The sequence below is a fragment of the Bombina bombina genome, chromosome 2 (assembly GCF_027579735.1).
Source record: "Bombina bombina isolate aBomBom1 chromosome 2, aBomBom1.pri, whole genome shotgun sequence".
NCBI lineage: Eukaryota > Metazoa > Chordata > Amphibia > Anura > Bombinatoridae > Bombina > Bombina bombina.
The window spans coordinates 635200994-635224779 of NC_069500.1; the positions used below are offsets into that span (position 1 = coordinate 635200994).

At 40.5% G+C, this 23786-nt stretch overlaps 1 protein-coding gene across 1 annotated transcript in view; it reads right to left on the reverse strand.

Moving 5' to 3' along the window:
• Positions 1-23786, reverse strand: part of MPDZ (multiple PDZ domain crumbs cell polarity complex component) — a 754223-nt gene that overhangs the window by 500652 nt on the left and 229785 nt on the right. The window contains exon 9 of the mRNA XM_053699987.1: positions 11083-11197. Coding sequence (XP_053555962.1) covers positions 11083-11197 — 115 coding nt within the window. The remainder of the gene's footprint in view (positions 1-11082; positions 11198-23786) is intronic.

The following is a 23786-nucleotide window of genomic DNA, read 5'->3' on the forward strand; positions in this document are numbered from 1 at the left end:
CAGAACAGGACAACCAACCTCCAGAGAGGAAACTCCACCCCTATAAAGAGAACAAACGACTCCCCCAAAGGGGGAGTACGGAAGGAACAGCACACAAAATCGTAAGACATGAAGCCATAGGCTGAGGAAACAATTCCAAATGAAATCATCTAGACGTCATAGATGAACATCAAGGAACTCCCCAAAAAGGAGGTACAGCACACCTCAGACAAAGGACACAGAAATCCTAGCCAAGCCTTCTAGACCGAAGGTCATAGTCTGTGTTCCCCACAGGATCGTAAGTCTTCCAGACATCCGGAAGATCTACAACAAAAACTATAGGCCTGAGTAAAAACTATAGGCCTAAGTCACAGATTGTTCCAGGGAACCTCTCAAGGAACATAACCGGACCAACCCGGAACACGGGAGCAAGTCACACTCTGAAATCCCAACCCAAAAAAAGGGAAGATGACACTCCAACGGGAGCTAAAGTACGACAGAGTCGCACGAGTGGCCTAGAGCCCACCAAGGCGATAAAACAACGCCCAGAAAAAACATAGAGGACAAGGTCACCCGAAGAGTGAGAAAAACAAAGGCTAGTCTCCGTAGAATGAGACTGAGCCATCCTCCAAGCCTCACGAACCCTTAGGTCCATTCAGAATAAACTTAAACATGTAAAAGAGAACAAGAAGGACACAATAATATGTGAGGCACTCAGCGCCCAACCGGACCAGCCAGGCAGAAACAGGTGCCAATTGTCTGAACTAGGCCTAACGACAGAAGAACTGAACCCAATCAGGACTAGCCTGAATCAAGGGCTATTCCTGTCAAGGCCGTTTAGAATCCCCCCGAGAGAGGGAAACAGCAGACACACATAGGACTAAACACATCCCTAACAAACTTCCTCAGAAGCAACAGTGTGATCAAAAACTTGTACGTATAGATGGCAGACTAACTTCCCAAAGGAAACATAAAATATGAGCGTTATTCAAATAAAATAAAGGATAAGGCAACCCGCAGGTTTATCACCTAAGTAGAACAGATGTACTCGCAGGAACGCCCAACAGGGCCCCTGTTCTACCAAGCTCAAACTGGAAAAAGTACTCAATAACAAGACCATAAGAAGATTACTTCCCCTTATGTCTATTTCTGCAAGCTATTCGAAAAAGCAGACTGAGAAGTCTCATATCCAATCATGATGGGATCTTCCAACAAGGCCAAAGCGTGCCTCAAAAGAACACGAAGGCTAGTCAGTCTATACCGAAAAGCGCAGCAAACCCCGCCGAAGCGAAGGACGACTCCGGACTCGAAGGCTGACCCCCCGAAGTCTCAGGGACAGTCATTCCCCCAGAAAGCTGAACAGACCATCTTATGCCTGAAAAGCCCTAGATAACAGAACAGGAACAGTATTCAAAACCAACTTCTGGCAGTACCAAAATGATGGACATGCGACATCCTGCAGAAACTTTTGGTGGGAAGAAGCTACCTTCCGGAGAAGCAAATTCTGGGTTACCTGCATGCGTAATCAGCAATGGTGGAAGGGAACTCGCCACTTTGAGGACAGAGGCCCCAGAGGCGGATGACTCATCGGCTCCTTGATTCCCAGATCCCGAGGAATTGAGCACTCTAATACGGCATTCGGAACATAACTTATAGGCTAGTATCATCCGGGGGAATAAGCATTCTACACACGGAGTAGAAAATAAAACAGAGTCATTCGTCTCCACGGAATCAGACTCCTCCATAGTTAGGATATTGATACTAGATTTGGACCCAAAACTTAAACGGCACGTGACACCCACAATGGCTGGGGCACTCACTACCTCCTAAGACCCGAATTTCTCCTTCGTCACAGGGCTAGGAATGCGGAAGAGTAAAGTAAAAACAGAATTTATGCTTACCTGATAAATTACTTTCTCCAACGGTGTGTCCGGTCCACGGCGTCATCCTTACTTGTGGGATATTCTCTTCCCCAACAGGAAATGGCAAAGAGCCCAGCAAAGCTGGTCACATGATCCCTCCTAGGCTCCGCCTACCCCAGTCATTCGACCGACGTAAAGGAGGAATATGCATAGGAGAAATCATATGATACCGTGGTGACTGTAGTTAGAGAAAATAATTCATCAGACCTGATTAAAAAAACCAGGGCGGGCCGTGGACCGGACACACCGTTGGAGAAAGTAATTTATCAGGTAAGCATAAATTCTGTTTTCTCCAACATAGGTGTGTCCGGTCCACGGCGTCATCCTTACTTGTGGGAACCAATACCAAAGCTTTAGGACACGGATGATGGGAGGGAGCAAATCAGGTCACCTAGATGGAAGGCACCACGGCTTGCAAAACCTTTCTCCCAAAAATAGCCTCAGAAGAAGCAAAAGTATCAAATTTGTAAAATTTGGAAAAAGTGTGCAGTGAAGACCAAGTCGCTGCCTTACACATCTGATCAACAGAAGCCTCGTTCTTGAAGGCCCATGTGGAAGCCACAGCCCTAGTGGAGTGAGCTGTGATTCTTTCAGGAGGCTGCCGTCCGGCAGTCTCATAAGCCAATCGGATAATGCTTTTAAGCCAAAAAGAAAGAGAGGTAGAAGTTGCCTTTTGACCTCTCCTTTTACCAGAATAAACAACAAACAAAGAAGATGTTTGTCTGAAATCTTTAGTGGCCTCTATATAGAATTTTAGAGCACGGACCACGTCCAAATTGTGTAACAAACGTTCCTTCTTTGAAACTGGATTCGGACACAAAGAAGGTACAACTATCTCCTGGTTAATATTCTTGTTGGAAACAACTTTCGGAAGAAAACCAGGCTTAGTACGCAAAACCACCTTATCTGCATGAAACACCAGATAGGGCGGAGAACACTGCAGAGCAGATAACTCAGAAACTCTTCTAGCAGAAGAAATTGCAACCAAAAACAAAACTTTCCAAGATAATAACTTAATATCTACGGAATGTAAGGGTTCAAACGGAACCCCTTGAAGAACTGAAAGAACTAGATTAAGACTCCAGGGAGGAGTCAAAGGTCTGTAAACAGGCTTGATTCTAACCAGAGCCTGAACAAACGCTTGAACGTCTGGCACAGCTGCCAGCCGTTTGTGAAGTAAAACAGATAACGCAGAGATCTGTCCCTTCAGAGAACTTGCAGACAATCCTTTCTCCAAACCTTCTTGTAGAAAGGATAGAATCTTAGGAATTTTTATCTTGTTCCAGGGGAATCCTTTAGATTCACACCAACAGATATATTTTTTCCATATCTTATGGTAAATTTTTCTAGTTACAGGCTTTCTAGCCTGAATCAGAGTATCTATTACAGAATCTGAAAACCCACGCTTTGATAAAATCAAGCGTTCAATCTCCAAGCAGTCAGTTGGAGGGAAACCAGATTCGGATGTTCGAATGGACCTTGAACAAGAAGGTCCTGTCTCAAAGGTAGCTTCCATGGTGGAGCCGATGACATATTCACCAGGTCTGCATACCAAGTCCTGCGTGGCCACGCAGGAGCTATCAAGATCACCGAAGCCCTCTCCTGATTGATCCTGGCTACCAGCCTGGGAATGAGAGGAAACGGTGGGAATACATAAGCTAGGTTGAAGGTCCAAGGTGCTACTAGTGCATCTACTAGAGTCGCCTTGGGATCCCTGGATCTGGACCCGTAACAAGGAACCTTGAAGTTCTGACGAGAGGCCATCAGATCCATGTCTGGAATGCCCCATAATCGCGTTATTTGGGCAAAGATTTCCGGATGGAGTTCCCACTCCCCCGGATGGAAAGTCTGACGACTCAGAAAATCCGCTTCCCAATTTTCCACTCCTGGGATGTGGATTGCAGACAAGTGGCAGGAGTGATTCTCCGCCCATTGAATTATTTTGGTTACTTCCTCCATCGCCAGGGAACTCCTTGTTCCCCCTTGATGGTTGATATATGCAACAGTCGTCATGTTGTCTGATTGAAACCTTATGAATTTGGCCTTTGCTAGTTGAGGCCAAGCTTTGAGAGCATTGAATATCGCTCGCAGTTCCAGAATGTTTATCGGGAGAAGAGATTCTTCCCGGGACCATAGCCCCTGAGCTTTCAGGGGTTCCCAGACCGCGCCCCAGCCCACCAGACTGGCGTCGGTCGTTACAATGACCCACTCTGGTCTGCGGAAGCTCATTCCCTGTGACAGGTTGTCCAGGTTCAGCCACCAACGGAGTGAATCTCTGGTTCTTTGATCCACTTGGATCGTCGGAGACAAGTCTGTATAATCCCCATTCCACTGTCTGAGCATGCACAGTTGTAATGGTCTTAGATGAATTCGTGCAAAAGGAACTATGTCCATTGCCGCAACCATCAAACCTATTACTTCCATGCACTGCGCTATGGAAGGAAGAAGAACAGAATGAAGTACTTGACAAGAGCTTAGAAGTTTTGATTTTCTGGCCTCTGTCAGAAAAATCTTCATTTCTAAGGAGTCTATTATTGTTCCCAAGAAGGGAACTCTTGTTGACGGGGACAGAGAACTTTTTTCTATGTTCACTTTCCACCCGTGAGATCTGAGAAAGGCTAGGACAATGTCCGTATGAGCCTTTGCTTTTGACAGAGACGACGCTTGAATCAGTATGTCGTCCAAGTAAGGTACTACTGCAATGCCCCTTGGTCTTAGCACCGCTAGAAGGGACCCTAGTACCTTTGTGAAAATCCTTGGAGCAGTGGCTAATCCGAATGGAAGTGCCACAAACTGGTAATGCTTGTCCAGAAAGGCGAACCTTAGGAACCGATGATGTTCCTTGTGGATAGGAATATGTAGATACGCATCCTTTAAATCCACCGTGGTCATGAATTGACCTTCCTGGATGGTAGGAAGAATTGTTCGAATGGTTTCCATCTTGAACGATGGAACCCTGAGAAATTTGTTTAGAATCTTGAGATCTAAAATTGGTCTGAATGTTCCTTCTTTTTTGGGAACTATGAACAGATTGGAGTAAAACCCCATCCCTTGTTCTCCTAATGGAACAGGATGAATCACTCCCATTCTTAACAGGTCTTCTACACAATGTAAGAATGCCTGTCTTTTTATTTGGTTTGAAGACAATTGAGACCTGTGGAACCTCCCCCTTGGGGGTAGTTCCTTGAATTCCAGGAGATAACCTTGAGAAACTATTTCTAGCGCCCAAGGATCCTGAACATCTCTTGCCCAAGCCTGAGCAAAGAGAGAGAGTCTGCCCCCCACCAGATCCGGTCCCGGATCGGGGGCCAACACTTCATGCTGTTTTAGTAGCAGTGGCAGGTTTCTTGGCCTGCTTACCCTTGTTCCAGCCTTGCATCGGTCTCCAGGCTGGTTTGGTTTGAGAACTATTACCCTCTTGCTTAGAGGGTGTAGAATTTGAGACTGGTCCGTTTCTGCGAAAGGGACGAAAATTTGGCTTATTTTTAGCCTTAAAAGACCTATCCTGAGGAAGGGCGTGGCCCTTTCCCCCAGTGATGTCTGAAATAATCTCTTTCAAGTCAGGGCCAAATAGCGTTTTACCTTTGAAAGGGATGTTAAGCAACTTGTTCTTGGAGGACACATCCGCTGACCAAGACTTTAGCCAAAGCGCTCTGCGCGCCACAATTGCAAAACCTGAATTTTTCGCCGCTAATCTAGCTAATTGCAAAGTGGCGTCTAAGATAAAAGAGTTAGCCAATTTAAGTGCTTGAACTCTGTCCATAACCTCCTCATATGAAGAGTCTTTATTGAGCGACTTTTCTAGTTCTTCGAACCAGAAACACGCTGCTGTAGTAACAGGAACAATGCATGAAATTGGTTGTAGAAGGTAACCTTGCTGAACAAACATCTTTTTAAGCAAACCCTCTAATTTTTTATCCATAGGATCTTTGAAAGCACAACTATCTTCTATAGGGATAGTAGTGCGTTTCTTTAGAGTAGAAACCGCCCCCTCGACCTTGGGGACTGTCTGCCATAAGTCCTTTCTGGGGTCGACCATAGGAAATAACTTTTTAAATATAGGGGGAGGAACAAAAGGTATGCCGGGCCTTTCCCATTCCTTATTTACAATGTCCGCCACCCGCTTGGGTATAGGAAAAGCATCGGGGGGCACCGGGACCTCTAGGAACTTGTCCATTTTACATAATTTTTCTGGAATGACCAAATTGTCACAATCATTCAGAGTAGATAACACCTCCTTAAGCAGAGCGCGGAGATGTTCCAATTTAAATTTAAAAATAATAACATCAGGTTCAGCTTGTTGAGAAATTTTTCCTGAATCTGAAATTTCTCCCTCAGACAAAACCTCCCTGCTGGCCCCTTCAGATTGGCGTGAGGGTACGTCAGAACCATTATCATCAGCGTCCTGATGCTCTTCAGTATCTAAAACAGAGCAATCGCGCTTTCTCTGATAAGTAGGCATTTTGGACAAAATGTTTTTAATAGAATTATCCATTACAGCCGTTAATTGTTGCATAGTAAGAAGGATTGGCGCACTAGATGTACTAGGGGCCTCTTGTGTGGGCAAGACTGGTGTAGACACAGAAGGGGATGATGCAGTACCATGCTTACTCCCCTCGCTTGAGGAATCATTTTGGGCAACATCATTATCAGTGGCATCATTGTCCCTACTTTGTCTGGACACTAAGTCACATTCATCACATATATTTAAATGGGGAGGAACCTTGGCTTCCAAACATACAGAACATCGTCTATCTGATGGTTCAGACATGTTAACAGGCATAAACTTGATAACAAAGCACAAAAAACGTTTTAAAATAAAACCGTTACTGTCACTTTAAATTTTAAACTGAACACACTTTATTACTGAATATGTGAAAAAGTATGAAGGAATTGTTCAAAATTCACCAAAATTTCACCACAGTGTCTTAAAGCATTAAAAGTATTGCACACCAAATTTGAAAGCTTTAACTCTTAAAATAACGGAACCGGAGCCGTTTTTACATTTAACCTCTATACAGTCCCTGGTATCTGCTTTGCTGAGACCCAACCAAGCCCAGAGGGGAATACGATACCAAATGACGCCTTCAATAAGCTTTTACAGTGGTTCTTAGCTCCTCACACATACATCTGCATGCCTTGCTTTCCAAAAACAACTGCGCATTAGTGGCGCGAAAATGAGGCTCTGCCTATGACTAGAAAAGGCCCCCAGTGAAAAAGGTGTCCAATACAGTGCCTGCCGTTTTTTTAATACATCCCCAAGATTAAAAGAACTATTTATAGTTAACATCCATTAAATATACTTATAAAGTAATCGTTTTAGCCCAGAAAAATGTCTACCAGTCTTTAAAGCCCTTGTGAAGCCCTTTATTCTTATACTAAACTAAGAAAATGGCTTACCGGTTCCCATAGGGAAAATGACAGCTTCCAGCATTACCAAGTCTTGTTAGAAATGTGTCATACCTCAAGCAGCAAAAGTCTGCTCACTGTTTCCCCCAACTGAAGTTAATTCATCTCAACAGTCCTGTGTGGAAACAGCCATCGATTTTAGTAACGGTTGCTAAAATCATTTTCCTCTTTCAAACAGAAATCTTCATCTCTTTTCTGTTTCAGAGTAAATAGTACATACCAGCACTATTTTAAAATAACAAACTCTTGATTGAAGAATAAAACTACATTTAAACACCAAAAAAACTCTTAGCCATCTCCGTGGAGATGTTGCCTGTGCAACGGCAAAGAGAATGACTGGGGTAGGCGGAGCCTAGGAGGGATCATGTGACCAGCTTTGCTGGGCTCTTTGCCATTTCCTGTTGGGGAAGAGAATATCCCACAAGTAAGGATGACGCCGTGGACCGGACACACCTATGTTGGAGAAAAATGTGACCATGCCCGGTCACAAGGTGAACCGTACATCCCAGAAAAAGAGCGCCTGACCGTAAGGGCTGCATCACTTCCAAAGGCCGTTATGTCCACAAACCATGAGCCTAATTAACACTACGCAAGTCGAATCACATAACAAACATGATTTAAACCCCCCCAATTCAATAACCCCCCTCAGGAGATATTACCCTTGATTCCAATATACAAAAGGCGCCTCACTGAGACCCTTATATTTTACATTTAGTCTTGCAAGGTGGTAGTCTCACGGAAAAACATTTGTAATATAATACAATCATGCCGAAAGTAAAATGAAATGATCTTACCGGAATCTACACCATGGAACAGGAACACAGCCCTTCAAGTGTGACGGATAGTAGCATCGCCTCCGCCATGGAATTGAGAGAAGAAAGCAGGCAGCGGAGCGAAGTTCGACAACGCCGATTGCTTGAGGAGCTGTTAACATGAGTCGGGATGGTTTCGCAGAAAAACTCTTCCTGCATCTTCGGACTCTAACTTTCATCCAAGCCCTCACTGAGAGACTGACAGGACTACTTAAAACTCCTGTCCCATGCCGAGGAGTACTACCCTCCATAAGAGACAAAAACTAAAATTAAAAATTCTGACACGCCTCTGCCAACCTCCTGGGACGAAAGGCAAAGAATGACTGGGGGATGAGGGAAGTGGAAGGAGTATTTAAGCCTTTGGCTGGGGTGTCTTTGCCTCCTCCTGGTGGCCAGGTTCTTATTTCCCAAAAGTAATGAATGCAGCTGTGGACTCTTTCCATTTGTGAACTCCCAAGTACTCAGTTACAACTCTTATAGGTGTCAACTGTCAATATAGCCATTCTTAAATCTTATTTAGTAACTCAACTTTGGAACTGATGGACATTAAATGCAAAAGTAGCACACATAGCAGACTGAAATATAACACCTTATTAGAAGATAGGCATATAACAGTAGCATAGCTGAACACTAAGGTGATCAAACGTGATAGGAATATTCCAGTAGTATAGCTGAACACTAAGGTGATCAAACGTGAAAGAGAGCTAATAAACTAAAGCTATGTCACGTCTGCTATTACTTGGATGCCCATATTAAAATTAGTGCAGTGTTCTCTCAAGGAACGTTTTAATGGGTGCACTATCCGGCTGATTATACTGACCACCTGGCTAAAATTTTAGCCAATATTAAGCTAAAATTAGCTAACATTAACATTGTTCAATGTTTATTGTACAAATTATCATTAAATAAATGTTATAGGGAAACTAAACACAATTTGTTTACTTTCATGATTCAGATAGAGCATGCAATTTTAAGTAACGTTCTAATTTACTCCTATTATCAAATGTTCTTCATTCTCTTGGTATCTATATACGAAAAAGCAAAAATCTAAGCTTAGCAGCCAGACCATTTTTGGTTCAGCGCCATGGATAGTGCTTGCTGATTGGTTGCTACATTTAGCCACCAATCAGCAAACGCTACCCAGGTGCTGAACAAAAATGGGCCGGCTCCAAAGCTTAGATTCCTGCTTTTTCAAATGAAGATACCAAGAGAACGATTGATTAATTAATAATAGGAGTAAATTAGAAAGTTGCTTAAAATTGCATGCTCTATCTGAATAATGAAAGGAAAAAATTGGGGTTAGTGTCCCTTTAAATTATGCAATTATTTTGTGTTTTGGATAGCAGAACATTTTATAATATCAGAAAGTATTACACTGCCACCACCTAGCTATTTTATAATGCCACAAGGCTGGCACAATTTTCTGTGGAGAACACTGTTAGTGAGTGGTGGAAGCAAAATCCCATGGGATAGCACATTCTCCAAATAGAGATTTAACCACTGATCTAAATGTTAAACATGCAAAAATTAAATCCAACAGAGCAATTACAGCAATATACAGCAAGCGGTATAATAGCTGCTTGAGATGACACTGCTACTAATAAATCATTATAGATCATGGTCACACCTACTCATTATAACAATTGCCTTAACATCAGATCAAATTAGACCTTCATAAATAGGCTAAACATTACGCTGAGTACTACTGCTTATTATACAGTTGTAAATGGCTGACGAGCACTACATAAACTTTTTTAGTAACATAGTGAGCATATTGGAAAAGCATAGATCAGTACTTCAAAGGTTCATACATACTGCATGATGATATTATGTGATTAATCTACCACCAGCTGGTGCCTTAGGCAATCAAACATGTATTGACCTACTCCAGTTATCCATACCAGAATATAAAGACAATCCCAATAGAGGCTTATATACATACACTCCTTCCCCCAGCAGATAATATAAATCTCCAGATCCCGGGAATAATTCAAGCTGACAGCTGTCCCATAACTTGAACATAGACATGACAGTATTACTAGAGACCACTGGAGTCCAGGTTGGCAAACTTTCAGAAACTCCCAGCAGACACACACATGGCAATACTTAGCTGTAGCTTCAGACCCAAAAGTATCAGCATCTCATCTATCATGACATCCACAATCCCATTATGCACAGGGTTGAGGTCTTCAGGAAAACCACTTGAACATCTGGAGTTGACATTATCAATTTTAAATACTACTCTTCTCGTAGTACACATTTAGATGCCAGAAGGAAAAACCTTAGTAAACTAGGTGATGCCACACGGTTAAGATCTGCACCAGAAGGCTTAATGCAGTCTCCTCCTTCGACTGTTCTCCAGTTGGAGACCCCACACAGTTTAAATAAAGTTAGCACTCAACTCTGTTTAGTTTCTTGAAAACAAATAAGGCGTTAAAACTCTCAGATGTTGTCTGGAATAGAGGAGCCAGAAATAATGCATGATGATCACCACCAGAAGTCCCCCTTACACTAACATTTTTAAATATTTAGATAAAGAAGAATTTTCTATAACATTTATATACATTGAATACATATTTTTATAATATAATTTTGGTGTTCAAATAATTAGAATTTAAATGGTTAGGAATGTTCATCAGGTGACACTTATTTTCAGTTGGAAAAGTATGAGAGCCCAGAAATACTGTGCACTGTTTTGGTATTGCATTCAAGAAATTCAGCTTCTGGTTTTATGTTACACAACAACAGAGCAAAATATTTATCTTGCCTTCCTCTAAAACCTTAATTCCACAACTAGAACTTTCTGTAGGCTATTCCAAATCAATATGAAAACAAAATCATCTATTATGATTGGCTAAGTATAACATATAAACTATTTACGGGAATATAAAAATCCTATTTGTGTGTTTTTTGTTTTTTGTTTAATTATTATTCTGCTGCATTTTAAAAGATATATTCACCTGAGCTTTTGTCTCCAACATAACCAGCAATGGTGATGCCCAAACCCTGAGTATTTTTCGCCAGTGTCACATCAAATGTTTCACCATATCCATCTTTAATTACTCCTTCTCTTGCCTAACAAACAAAGAAAAAAGAAAAAAAAGATAAAAGTAAGAAAATTGTTTTTAAGAGGAGGTTATAGTAAAAAAAAAAAAGTTCTCAGTATTAAAAATGGAAACCGGGATTGACCGCCGTGTTGGTAATATGCAGCAGCCCTGTTGGTAATGGGAATATCTTCAGGTGCAGGTAAAATGGTAGTGATAAATCTACTTATTAAAGGCACACTCATTTACTCTACCATAAATTAATTTTTAACTTATTGTACCAATATTGGTCACAATGCAAAGTAGGCAAATGTCCTTTACACTAAACTAAGCTAGATTAATTATTAAAAATCCAGATATAAACCCATTCATACTTCATTTGTCTTGATCATATTTCACAATGGTTTTAATGGGCCTAATAATGTGTCTGATTATGAAAAACTTGTGTCAAGGAAAGAAATCATGCAAAACCTTTTTTTAAAATTAATTAAATTGTAACATTCATGTTTTTCCTTCACATCCAGATCCTTACTTAGCAAAATAAACATCTCTCCAGCTATTTGTTTCTTAAATTCTTTGAGCGACTTTACAGTATTGTCAAAACCTCTTAGGTAATCTTGCCAGACCAAAAAGTGTTAGCAAATCGGGCCCTCAGCGAGTGGATTGCAGCTGCTAGGCATAAAACAAACAAAACTGTGAGATGTGCTGCTAAATTACATCAGCTAAATCTGGTCCCTATTTTGTGCACCAGGAGAAAGTCTGTAATTTATACATTAGCATATCTATCACAGTCTATTATACACTAATGGCTCAGTTGAAAGATGGTCATAAGATGGTCTTATTTTACAAAATAAATTGCTAGTTATTGTTAAGTGATGACTCATTTTAGCCTGGGGAGGGTTGCAGGTTTTAGATTTAAAGGGATAGGAAAGTCAAAATGAAATTTGCATGATTTAGATAGAGCATGTTATTTTAAGACACTTTTAAATTCACTTATATTTTCAAATGTGCTTCGTTCTCTTAGTATCCCTTGTTAAAAAATGAATACACACATATCATACACTAGTGGGAGCTGCTGCTAATTGGTGCCTGCCCACATTTGTCTCTTGTGATTGGATAAATAGATATTTTCAGCTTCCTGTCAGTAGTGCAATGCTTTTCCTTTAGCAATGGATAACAAGAGAATGAAGAAAAATTGATAATAGAATTAAATTGGAAAGTTATTTAAAATTGTATGCTCTATCTGAATCATACAAGAAAATTTTGGGGTTTACTATCCCTTTAAAGTGATGGCAAACCTTAACTAATGAAATACCATATATTTAATCTTTGCCATTTAAAAAACAAATATATGTGTACCTTTTCTGTTTTTGTTCCATCTGTTAAAGGGTTAAATTAGCGCATATAATAATGCTTCTATTGCAATTTTATGCCCGCCCACTTGGATTAACTTTTTTTTTTATGACAATTCTAGTGAACATCCAATTAACATGTGTGTCATTTCACAATCTTGAAGTCTAGCCCCTTTAAAGCCCTTAGAAAGTCTATGTAGAGAGTAGATGAGACTGCTCTATACATCACAAGCCAGCCAAAAGAGAAAATGAAGGGGGCGGAGAAACAGACAATACCAATTAGGATTATAAATCTTTTATTATAAAATGTATATACACTTGCAAACCAACAATTTTAATTCCAATATTTTTATAGTCTGAAGTTTACCATCACTTTAAGCAAATAGGAAATGATTTAATTATTCAACAGTTATATATATGGTCAATATGCTCTAGTACCTACAAGAACATTTGCTATCTATCTGATACAAAAACAAGAAAGTTAAAATTAAACTTGCAAGAATCAGATAGAGCATGGAATTTTAAGACACTTTTAAAATCACTTCTATTTTCAAATGTGCTTTGTTCTCTTGGTATACATTGTTGAAAACTAGTACACACATATCCTACACCAGTGGGAGCTAGCTGCTGATTGGTGCCTGCAAACATTTGTAACTTGTGATTGGCTAACTAGATGTGTTCAGCTAGCTGCCAGTAGTGCAATGCTGTTCCTTCAGCAAAGGATAACAAGATAATTAAGTATATTTGATAATAAAACTAAATTTGAAGGTTATTTATAATTGTATGTTCTATCTGAATCATGAATTACATTTTTGGAGTTTCCTGTCCCTTTAAAGTCATAATATATCTAGTATGCTGAGGTAGTTAACTTCTTAACACTTGGAGCTTAGCAGAATCTTTAGCAATACATCTCTTCCTTAATGTATCCATGAACAGACTAGCTATAAGGCACAACTTTATGATAACTATAAATATTAACTCCACCCATACTCTAATAATAAGATATTCAGTACGGGTGTGTCAGTATAAAAGCATTTCATAGTATACTTAAATTAATAAAAATACCTTATCTAATACACTAAAAGAAAGTAATGTTTTAGGAAGATTTGTTTCTTACAATCATTTACCAAAAAAACCTGCATGAGCACCACACACGACGGCTTTACTTCAAATATTTGAAAACAGATCTAAGGTCAGGCTCATCAGGAAAACAAGTACTTATGTAAAAAACATAATTTATGTAAGAACTTACCTGATAAATTCATTTCTTTCATATTAGCAAGAGTCCATGAGCTAGTGACGTATGGGATATACATTCCTACCAGGAGGGGCAAAGTTTCCCAAACCTTAAAATGCCTATAAATACACCCCTCACCACACCCACAATTCAGTTTAATGAATAGCCAAGAAGTGGGGTGATAAGAAAGGAGCGAAAGCATCAAAAAAATAAGGAATTGGAATAATTGTGCTTTATACAAAAAAATATAAATTATGTTTTCTTTCATGTAATTAGCAAGAGTCCATGAGCTAGTGACGTATGGGATAGCAGATACCCAAGATGTGGAACTTCCACGCAAGAGTCACTAGAGAGGGAGGGATAAAATAAAGACAGCCAATTCCGCTGAAAAAATAATCCACAACCCAAATCAAAAAGTTTTAATCTTATAATGAAAAAAACTGAAATTATAAGCAGAAGAATCAAACTGAAACGGCTGCCTGAAGTACTTTTCTACCAAAAACTGCTTCAGAAGAAGAGAAAACATCAAAATGGTAGAATTTAGTAAAAGTATGCAAAGAAGACCAAGTTGCTGCTTTGCAAATCTGATCAACAGAAGCTTCATTCCTAAAAGCCCAGGAAGTAGAAACTGACCTAGTAGAATGAGCCGTAATCCTTTGAGGCAGGGATTTACCTGACTCCACATAAGCATGATAAATCAAAGACTTTAACCAAGACGCCAAAGAAATGGCAGAAGCCTTCTGACCTTTCCTAGAACCAGAAAAGATAACAAATATTTAGTTGCTTCAACATAATTTCAAAGCTCTAAATACATCCAAAGAATGTAAAGATCTCTCCAGAGAATTCTTAGGATTAGGATACAATGAAGGGACAACAATTTCTCTACTAATGTTGTTAGAATTCACAACTTTAGGTAAAAATTTAAATGAAGTCCGCAACACCGCCTTAGCCTGATGAAAAATCAGAAAAGGAGATTCACGAGAAAGAGCAGATAATTCAGAAACTCTTCTAGCAGAAGAGATAGCCAAAAGGAACAACACTTTCCAAGAAAGTAGTTTAATATCCAAAGAATGCATAGGCTCAAAAGGAGGAGCCTGTAAACCCCTCAGAACCAAATTGAGACTCCAAGGAGGAGAAATTGACTTAATGACAGGCTTGATTCAAAGCCTGTACAAAACAATGAATATCAGGATGATTTGCAATCTTTCTGTGAAAAAGAACCGAAAGAGCAGAGATTTGTCCTTTCAAGGAACTTGCTGACAAACCCTTATCCAAACCATCTTGAAGAAATTGTAAAATTCTAGGAATTCTAAAAGAATGCCAAGAGAATTTATGTGAAGAACACCAAGAAATGTAAGTCTTCCAGACTCGGTAATAGATCTTCCTAGACACAGATTTACGAGCCTGTAACATAGTATTAATCACTGAATCAGAGAAACCTCTATGACTAAGAATTAAGCGTTCAATCTCCATACCTTCAAATTTAATGATTTGAGATCCTGATGGAAAAAAGGGCCTTGAGATAGAAGGTCTGGCCTTAACGGAAGTGTCCAAGGTTGGCAACTTGCCATCCGAACGAGATCCGCATACCAAAACCTGTGCGGCCATGCTGGAGCCACCAGCAGTACAAACGAACACTCCATTAGGATTTTGGAAATCACTCTTGGAAGAAGAACTAGAGGCGGAAAGATATAAGCAGGTTGATAATTCCAAGGAAGTGACAACGCGTCCACCGCTTCCGCCTGAGGATCCCTGGATCTGGACAGATACCTGGGAAGTTTCTTGTTTAGATGAGAGGCCATCAGATCTATTTCTGGAAGCCCCCAGATTTGTACAATCTGAAGAAATACCTCAGGGTGAAGAGACCATTCGCCCGGAAGTAACGTCTGGAGACTGAGATAATCCGCTTCCCAATTGTCTATACCTGGGATGTGAACCGCAGAAATTAAACAGGAGCTGGATTCCGCCCATACAAGTATCCGAGATACTTCTTTCATAGCCTGAGGACTGTGAGTCCCCCCTTGATGATTGACATATGCCACAGTTGTGACATTGTCTGTTTGAAAACAAATAAATGATTCTCTCTTCAGAAGAGGCCAGAAGTGAAGAGCTCTGAAAATCGCACAGAGTTCCAAAATATTGATTGGTAATCTCGCCTCCTGAGATTCCCAAACCCCCTGCGATGTCAGAGATCCCCATACAGCTCCCCAACCTAGAAGACTCGCATCTGTTGAGATTACAGTCCAGGTTGGACGAACTAAAGAGGCCCCTTGCACTAAACGATGGTGATCCAACCACCAAGTCAGAGAAGAACGAACATTGGGATTTAAGGATATTAATTGTGATATCTTTGTATAATCCCTGCACCATTGATTTAGCATACAAAGCTGGAGAGGTCTCATGTGAAAACGAGCAAAAGGGATTGCGTCCGATGCAGCAGTCATGAGACCTAAAATTTCCATGCATAAAGCTACCGAAGGGAAAGATTGAGACTGAAGGTTTCGACAAGCTGAAACCAATTTCAGACGTCTCTTTTCTATAAGAGACAAAGTCATGGACACTGAATCTATTTGGAAACCTAAAAAGGTTACCCTTGTCTGAGGAATCAAGGAACTCTTTGGTAAATTGATCCTCCAACCATGTCTTTGAAGAAACAACACAAGTTGATTCGTGTGAGATTCTGCAGAATGTAAAGACTGAGCAAGTACCAAGATATCGTCCAAATAAGGAAATACCGCAATACCCTGCACCCTGATTACAGAGAGAAGGGCACTGAGAACCTTCGAAAAGATCCTTGGGGCTGTAGCTAGACCAAAAGGAACAGCAACAAACTGGTAATCCTTGTCTAGAAAAGAGAATCTCAGGAACTGATAGTGATCCGGATGAATTGGAATATGAAGATATGCATCCTGTAAGTCTATTGTGGACATATAATGCCCTTGCTGAACAAAAGGCAGAATAGTCCTTATAGTCACCATTTTGAATGTTGGTATCCTTACATAACGATTCAATATTTTTAGATCCAGAACCGGTCTGAAAGAATTCTCTTTCTTTGGAACAATGAACAGATTTGAATAAAACCCCAGGCCCCGTTCCAGAACTGGAACTGGCATAATTACCCCAGCTGACTCCAGATCTGAAACACATTTCAGAAACGCTTGAGCCTTCACTGGGTTTACTGGAATGCGTGAAAGAAAAAATCTTCTCACAGGCGGTCTTACCTTGAAACCTATTCTGTACCCTTGTGAAACAATGTTCTGAATCCAAAGACTTTGAATCGAATTGATCCAAACATCTTTGAAAATCGTAACCTGCCCCCTACCAGCTGAGCTGGAATGAGGGCCGCACCTTCATGCGGATTTGGGAGCTGGTTTTGACTTTCTAAAAGGCTTGGATTTATTCCAGACTGGAGAAGGTTTCCAAACGGAAACTGTTCCTTTAGAGGAAGGGTCAGGCTTTTGTTCCTTATTCTGACGAAAGGAACGAAAACGATTAGCAGCCCTATATTTACCTTTAGATTTTTTATCCTGAGGTAAAAGGCTCCCTTCCCCCCAGTAACAGTTGAAATTATTGAGTCTAACTGAGAACCAAACAATTTATTACCTTGGAAAGAAAGAGAAAGCAATGTTGACTTAGAAGTCATATCTGCATTCCAAGACTTAAGCCATAAAGCTCTTCTAGCTAAAATAGCTAAAGACATGTACCTGACATCAATTCTAATGATATCGAAAATGGCATCACACATAAAGTTATTAGCATGTTGAAGGAGTTTAATAATGCTATAAACATTATGGTCTGACACTTGTTGCGCTAAATCCTCCAACCAGAAAGTTGAAGCTGCAGCAACATCAGCCAAAGAAATAGCAGGTCTAAGAAGATTACCTGAACATAAATAAGCCTTCCTTAGAAAGGATTCAAGCTTCCTATCTAAAGGATCTTTAAACGAAGTACTATCTGCCGTAGGAATAGTAGTACGTTTAGCAAGAGTAGAAATAGCCCCATCAACTTTGGGGATTTTATCCCAAAACTCTAATCTGTCAGATGGCAAAGGGTACAATTTCTTAAACCTTGGAGAAGGAGTAAAAGAAGTACCCAGACTATTCCATTCCCTAGAAATTACTTCTGAAATAGCATCAGGAACTGGAAAAACTTCTGGAATAACTACAGAAGGTTTAAAAACTGCATTTAAACGCTTAGTAGTTTTAATATCAAGAGGACTAGACTCCTCCATATCTAAAGCAATCAACACTTCTTTAAGTAAAGAACGAATAAATTCCATCTTAAATAAATATGAAGATTTATCAGTGTCAATATCTGAGGTAGAATCTTCTGAATCAGATAGATCCATATCAGAAATAGATAAGTCAGAATGATGGTGGTCATTTAAAATTTCATCTGAAATATGTGAAGTTTTAAAAGACCTCTTACGTTTAGCAGAAGGAGGAATAACAGACAGAGCCTTTTCCGAATAGATTTAGAAACAAATTCTTTAACGTTAACAGGAACATCCTGAACATTAGATGTTGAAGGAACAACAACAGGTAATGGATTATTACTAATGGAAATACTATCTGCGTTTGAAAGCTTATCATGACAAGTATCACAAACAACAGCCGAGGAACAGTTACCAAAAGTTTACAACAAATGCACTTAGCTTTGGTAGAACCAACATCAGGCAGCGTCTTTCCAGAAGTAGATTCTGATCCAGGGTCAGGTAGTGACATCTTGCAATATGTAAAAGAAAAAACAACATATAAAGCAAAATTATCAAATTCCTTAAATGGCAGTTTCAGGAATGGGAAAAAATGCAAAATAAAACAAGCTTCTAGAAAACCAGAAGCAACTGAATAGTGAGACTGAAATAGTGTGAAAAAAACTGGCGCCAGGAATGACGCCCACACATTTTGGCGCCAAGAATGACGCCCATATTTTTTGGAGCCAAAAAAACGTCCGCAATACACATGCGTCAAAAATGAAGCAATTACGTTTAAACTTCCGGTGCCAACTATGACGCCGGAAATTACGAAAAAAATTTGCGCCAAAAAATCTCGCGCCAAAAATGACGCAATAAATAGAAGCATTTTCTGCACCCGCGAGCCTAACAGCCCGCAATTTTTTTTAAAAAAAGTTCAATTGAAAATTAAGGTAAGAAAAAAGAAATGTATATGCATTTTCCCAAAAAATTAAACTGACAGTCTGAATGAAGGAATACTGATTATCCTGAATCATGGCAAATATAAGTTTAAAGACATATATTTAGAACTTTACATATAAAGTGCCCAAACTATAGCTTTGAGTGTCATAAATAGAAATAAGACTTACTTACCCTAAGACACTCATCTACATAAAGTAGATAGCCAAACCAGTACTGAAACGAGAATCAGTAGAGGTAATGGTATATAAGAGTATATCGTCGATCTGAAAAGGGAGGTAGGAGAAGAAATCTCTAAGACCGATAACAGAGAACCTATGAAATAGATCCCCTAGAGGAAGACCATTGTATTCAAATAGGCAATACTCTCTCACATCCCTCTGACATTCACTCTGAGAGGAAAACCGGGCTTCAGCCTGCTGCGAAGCGCATATCAACGTAGAATCAAGCACAAACTTACTTCACCACCTCCATGGGAGGCAAAGTTTGTAAAACTGAATTGTGGGTGTGGTGAGGGGTGTATTTATAGGCATTTTAAGGTTTGGGAAACTTTGCCCCTCCTGGTAGGAATGTATATCCCATACGGCGCTAGCTCATGGACTCTTGCTAATTACATGAAAGAAATATAAGGAGCCTTGAACACTTCTGTGAAGTTTCTACTAAACGCCAAGTACAATTAAAGGGTTATTCTGTAAAAATTTAAATGCACATAGATGAATTACATCTTTGAATAGAAACATATTTGCAATATACATGTATTGGCAAAAATGCTTCTAGTTAAAGTCATTACGGTTTTAGTTAGGGTTGCCACCTCAGCTATGTTTTCCTGGACACCTATGAGTTACACATGTTGCAGGGTGTGCAGGGAGGAACATGTATTGTGTTTCTGGACAGCACTATTCATATTCCTCCCTGCACACCCTGCAGCATGTGTAACTTATTCTGTATTTTAAGGAACGGGTGGCAACCCTAGTTTTAGTGTTAGCATTTTTCTCTGCACGTGCCTGTGAAGAATAGCTAGATAGTCTCAGTGCACCAGTATTTTAAATACTGCAGCTTCTCAAAGTGCCAGTGGGGCTTGTTTCATGTCAGGACCAACGACGCACAGGGTACGTCCTACAAAAAAAGGTCCTTAACGACCAAGGACGTACCCTGTACGTCGTCGGTGTTTGAAAGCGGTGGAAGCGATCCTGATCGCTTCCAGCCGCTTTCATGTTATTGCAGTGATGCCTCAATATCCTGCAATAACAAATTTTAGCCATCTGATGCAGAGAGAGATACTCTGTGGCCCTCTCTGCATCGGCCATCGATGGTCGTGATCAATAATGGGTGGGAGCCGATGTGGGAGGCGGGTGGGCGGCCATCGATGGGAAGAAGGATCAAGAGGGAGCGGCGTCAACAGGGGTGCGCACAGGTGCTCACTCGTGGACAGGGGCGGCGGGTGCGTGCACAGGGGCGAGAGCAGGTGAGAACTGCTACACTATGAAACATTTCAGTTAGTGCATTCGGTGGGGAGGGTGGTAATTATTAGCTAAGGGATCTGGGAGGGAGGGGTTGGATATTGAGGGGGGGCAGCTACACTACAGAAAATTAAAAAACAAAACAAAAAAACCCCCATAATTTTAAGGCAAACTGAGTACTGGCAGACAGCTGCCAGTACCCAAGATGGCGCACAATAAGGTAGAGGGGGAGGGTTAGAGAGCTGTTGGGGGGGGTCAGGGAGGTTGGGGGCTAAGGGAGGATCCTACACAGCAGAATATGTTTTTTTGTTTGTTTGTTTGTTTTTTTAAATACATACACAAAAAACTTTTATTTTAGTACTGGCAGACTTAGTACTCTGCCAGTACTTAAGATGGCGGGGACAATTGTGGGGTGGGGGAGGGAAGAGAGCTGTTTGGGAGGGATCAGGGGGTGGGATGTGTCAGGTGGGATCTCTACACTAAAGCTAAAATTAACCCTGCAAGCACCCTACAAGCCACATAATTAACCCCTTCACTGCTGGGCATAATACACGTGTGGTGCGCAGTGGCATTTAGCGGCCTTCTAATTACCAAAAAGCAACGCCAAAGCCATATATGTCTGCTATTTCTGAATAAAGGGGATCCCAGAGAAGCATATACAACCATTTGTGCCATAATTGCACAAGTTGTTTATAAATAATTTCAGTGAGAAACCTAAAGTTTGTGAAAACATTTGTGAAAACAAAAAAATATTTGATCACATTTGGCGGTGAAATGGTGGCATGAAATATACCAAAATGGGACTAGATCAATACTTTGGGTTGTCTTCTAAAAAATATATATACATGCCAAGGGATATTCAGGGATTCCAGACAGATATCAGTGTTACACTGTAACTATCGTTAATTTTGAAAATAAAGTGCTACTTGTATTTATTGCCCTATAACTTGCAAACAAAGCAAAAAACATGTAAACATTGGGTATTTCTAAACTCAGGACAAAATTTAGAAACTTTTAGCATGGGTGTTTTTTGGTGGTTGTAGATGTGTAACAGATGTTGGGGGTCAAAGTTAGAAAAAGTGTGTGTTTTTTTTAATTTTTTTCATCATATTTTATATTTATTTTATAGTAAATTATAAGATATGATGAAAATAATGGTATCTTTAGAAAGTCCATTTAACGGCAAGAAAATGGTATATAATATGTGTGGGTACAGTAAATGAGTAAGAGGAAAATTACAGCCCTTAGTCTGATAATATCATGTAGATGTATTTTTTGACATTTCATTAGTTGTTGAAATAGTGACAAAATAAGTGTAAAGTTTCAGTGTCCATAAAACAATGGGAGCTGCCATGTTGTAACCTAGGTTACCTTCTCTGCTGTGGCCAATTAGGGACAGTTATAAATAGGTCACTAGAGTGTGCAGCCAATGGCTGTGCAGAATATAACAGTATTCTGCACTTCCATTTCTAAGTCATTCAACCAAAGGGAAAGGAGAGAAAAAAAGTTGGTCAATTCCTTTATTACGGATGCTTACTTACAGGTTATAAAGTTGGGAGCAAAGATTCCTTTATTACGGATGCTTACTTACAGGTTATAAAGTTGGGAGCAGATTTCTGGCTTTGCTGTTCTGGCACACAGAGCTTTATGGTTGAAGTCCTGGTCTGCGGATGTGTCCTCTAAATCTAAGCTTTTGTCGATTCCTTACAAGGGTAAGACCTTGTTTGGGCTGGGTTTGGCGAGATTATTTCTGATATTACGGGAGGAAAGGGGCATTCTCTTCCCCAGGATAAGAGAAATAAGCAGAAGGGTTGTCAGAGTAATTTTCGTTCCTTTCGAAACTTTTCAGGTTTGCCTTCCCCCTCCTCTTCCAAGCAAGAACAGTCTTTCAGAAAATTCCTCCTGGAAGTCAAATCAGTCTTGGAACAAGGGGAAGCAATCTAAGAAGCCTGTTACTGACTCTTAAGTCAGCATGAAGGGTCCCTGATCCGGGAGTGGATCTTGTGGGGGGCAGAATTTTTTTTTCGCTCAAGCTTGGGTTCGGTATGTCCCGGATCCTTGGGCGGTGGACATCGTGTGCCAGGGATACAAGTTAGAGTTCAAGACCTTTCCTCCCAGGGGTAGGTTCCTTCTCTCCAGGTTATCCATAGACCAGATAAAGAGAGAGGCATTCTTAAGTTGTGTTCAGGATCTTTCCGACATGGGAGTGATAGTTCTTGTTCCAATACAGGAGCATTGTCTGGGATTCTATTCCAATCTGTTCATGGTTCACAAAAAGGAGGGAACCTTCAGACCAATTTTAGACCTCAAGAGCATAAAACAAGTTCCTCAGAGTTCCGTCTTACAAAATGGACACTATTCGTTCCATTCTTCCCTTGGTCCAAGAGGGCCAATTCATGACCAAGGAAGATCTGAAGGATGTGTATCTGTATATTCCCATCCACACGGACCATCACAAGTTTCTGAGATTTGCTTTCCTAGACCAGCACTTTTCTCAAAGGTCCTGGGAGCATTGCTGGCGGTGCTTCGATTGCAAGGTGTTGCGGTGGCGCCGTATCTGGACGACTTTCTGGTTCAGGCACCATCTTTTCAACAAGCAAACTCTTACATGGAGATGTTGGTGTCTTTTCTGCGTTCTCACGGATGTAAGGTGAATTTGGGAAAAGGTTCCTTGATTCCAGCTACAAGAGTGGTATTCTTGGGAACAATCATAGATTCTCTATCAATGAAAAATTTTCTGACAGAGGCCAGAAAAACAAAGATCTTCAATTCTTGTCTTGCACTTCAGTCCTCTCCGGCCGTCAGTGGCTCAGTGTATGGAGGTAATTGGTCTGATGGTGTCAGCTATGGACATCATACAGTTTGCTCGGTTCCATCTCAGGCCTCTGCAGTTATGCATGCTCAGTCAATGGAATGGGGATTATGTGAATCTGTCTCCGCAAATAGATCAGGATCAGGCGTCAAGGGACTCTCTTCTGTGGTGGTTGTCTCAGGATCACCTCTCACAGGGAACTTACTTTTGCTGACCTTCCTGGGTGATTGTGACTTCTGATGCTAGCCTGCTGGGATGGGGAGCAGTCTGGGGCTCATTAAAGACTCAGGGTCTATGGACTCGGGAGGAGTCAGTTCTCCCCATAAATATCTTAGAACTGAGGGCAATCTTCAATGTTCTTCTGGCCTGGCCTCAGTTAGCTTCAGTCCAGTTGATCAGGTTTCAGTCGGACAACATAACTTCAGAGGCTTACATCAATCATTAGGGAGGAAACTCTAGAGTTGCTTAGCCATGACAGAGAAAACCAAGATTATCCAGTGGGAAAAATTTGGAAAAAGTATGTAGAGAAGACCAAGTTGCAGCCTTGCAAATTTGTTCTACAGAAGCTTCATTTTTGAAAGCCCAAGAATGAAACATAAATCTCTCA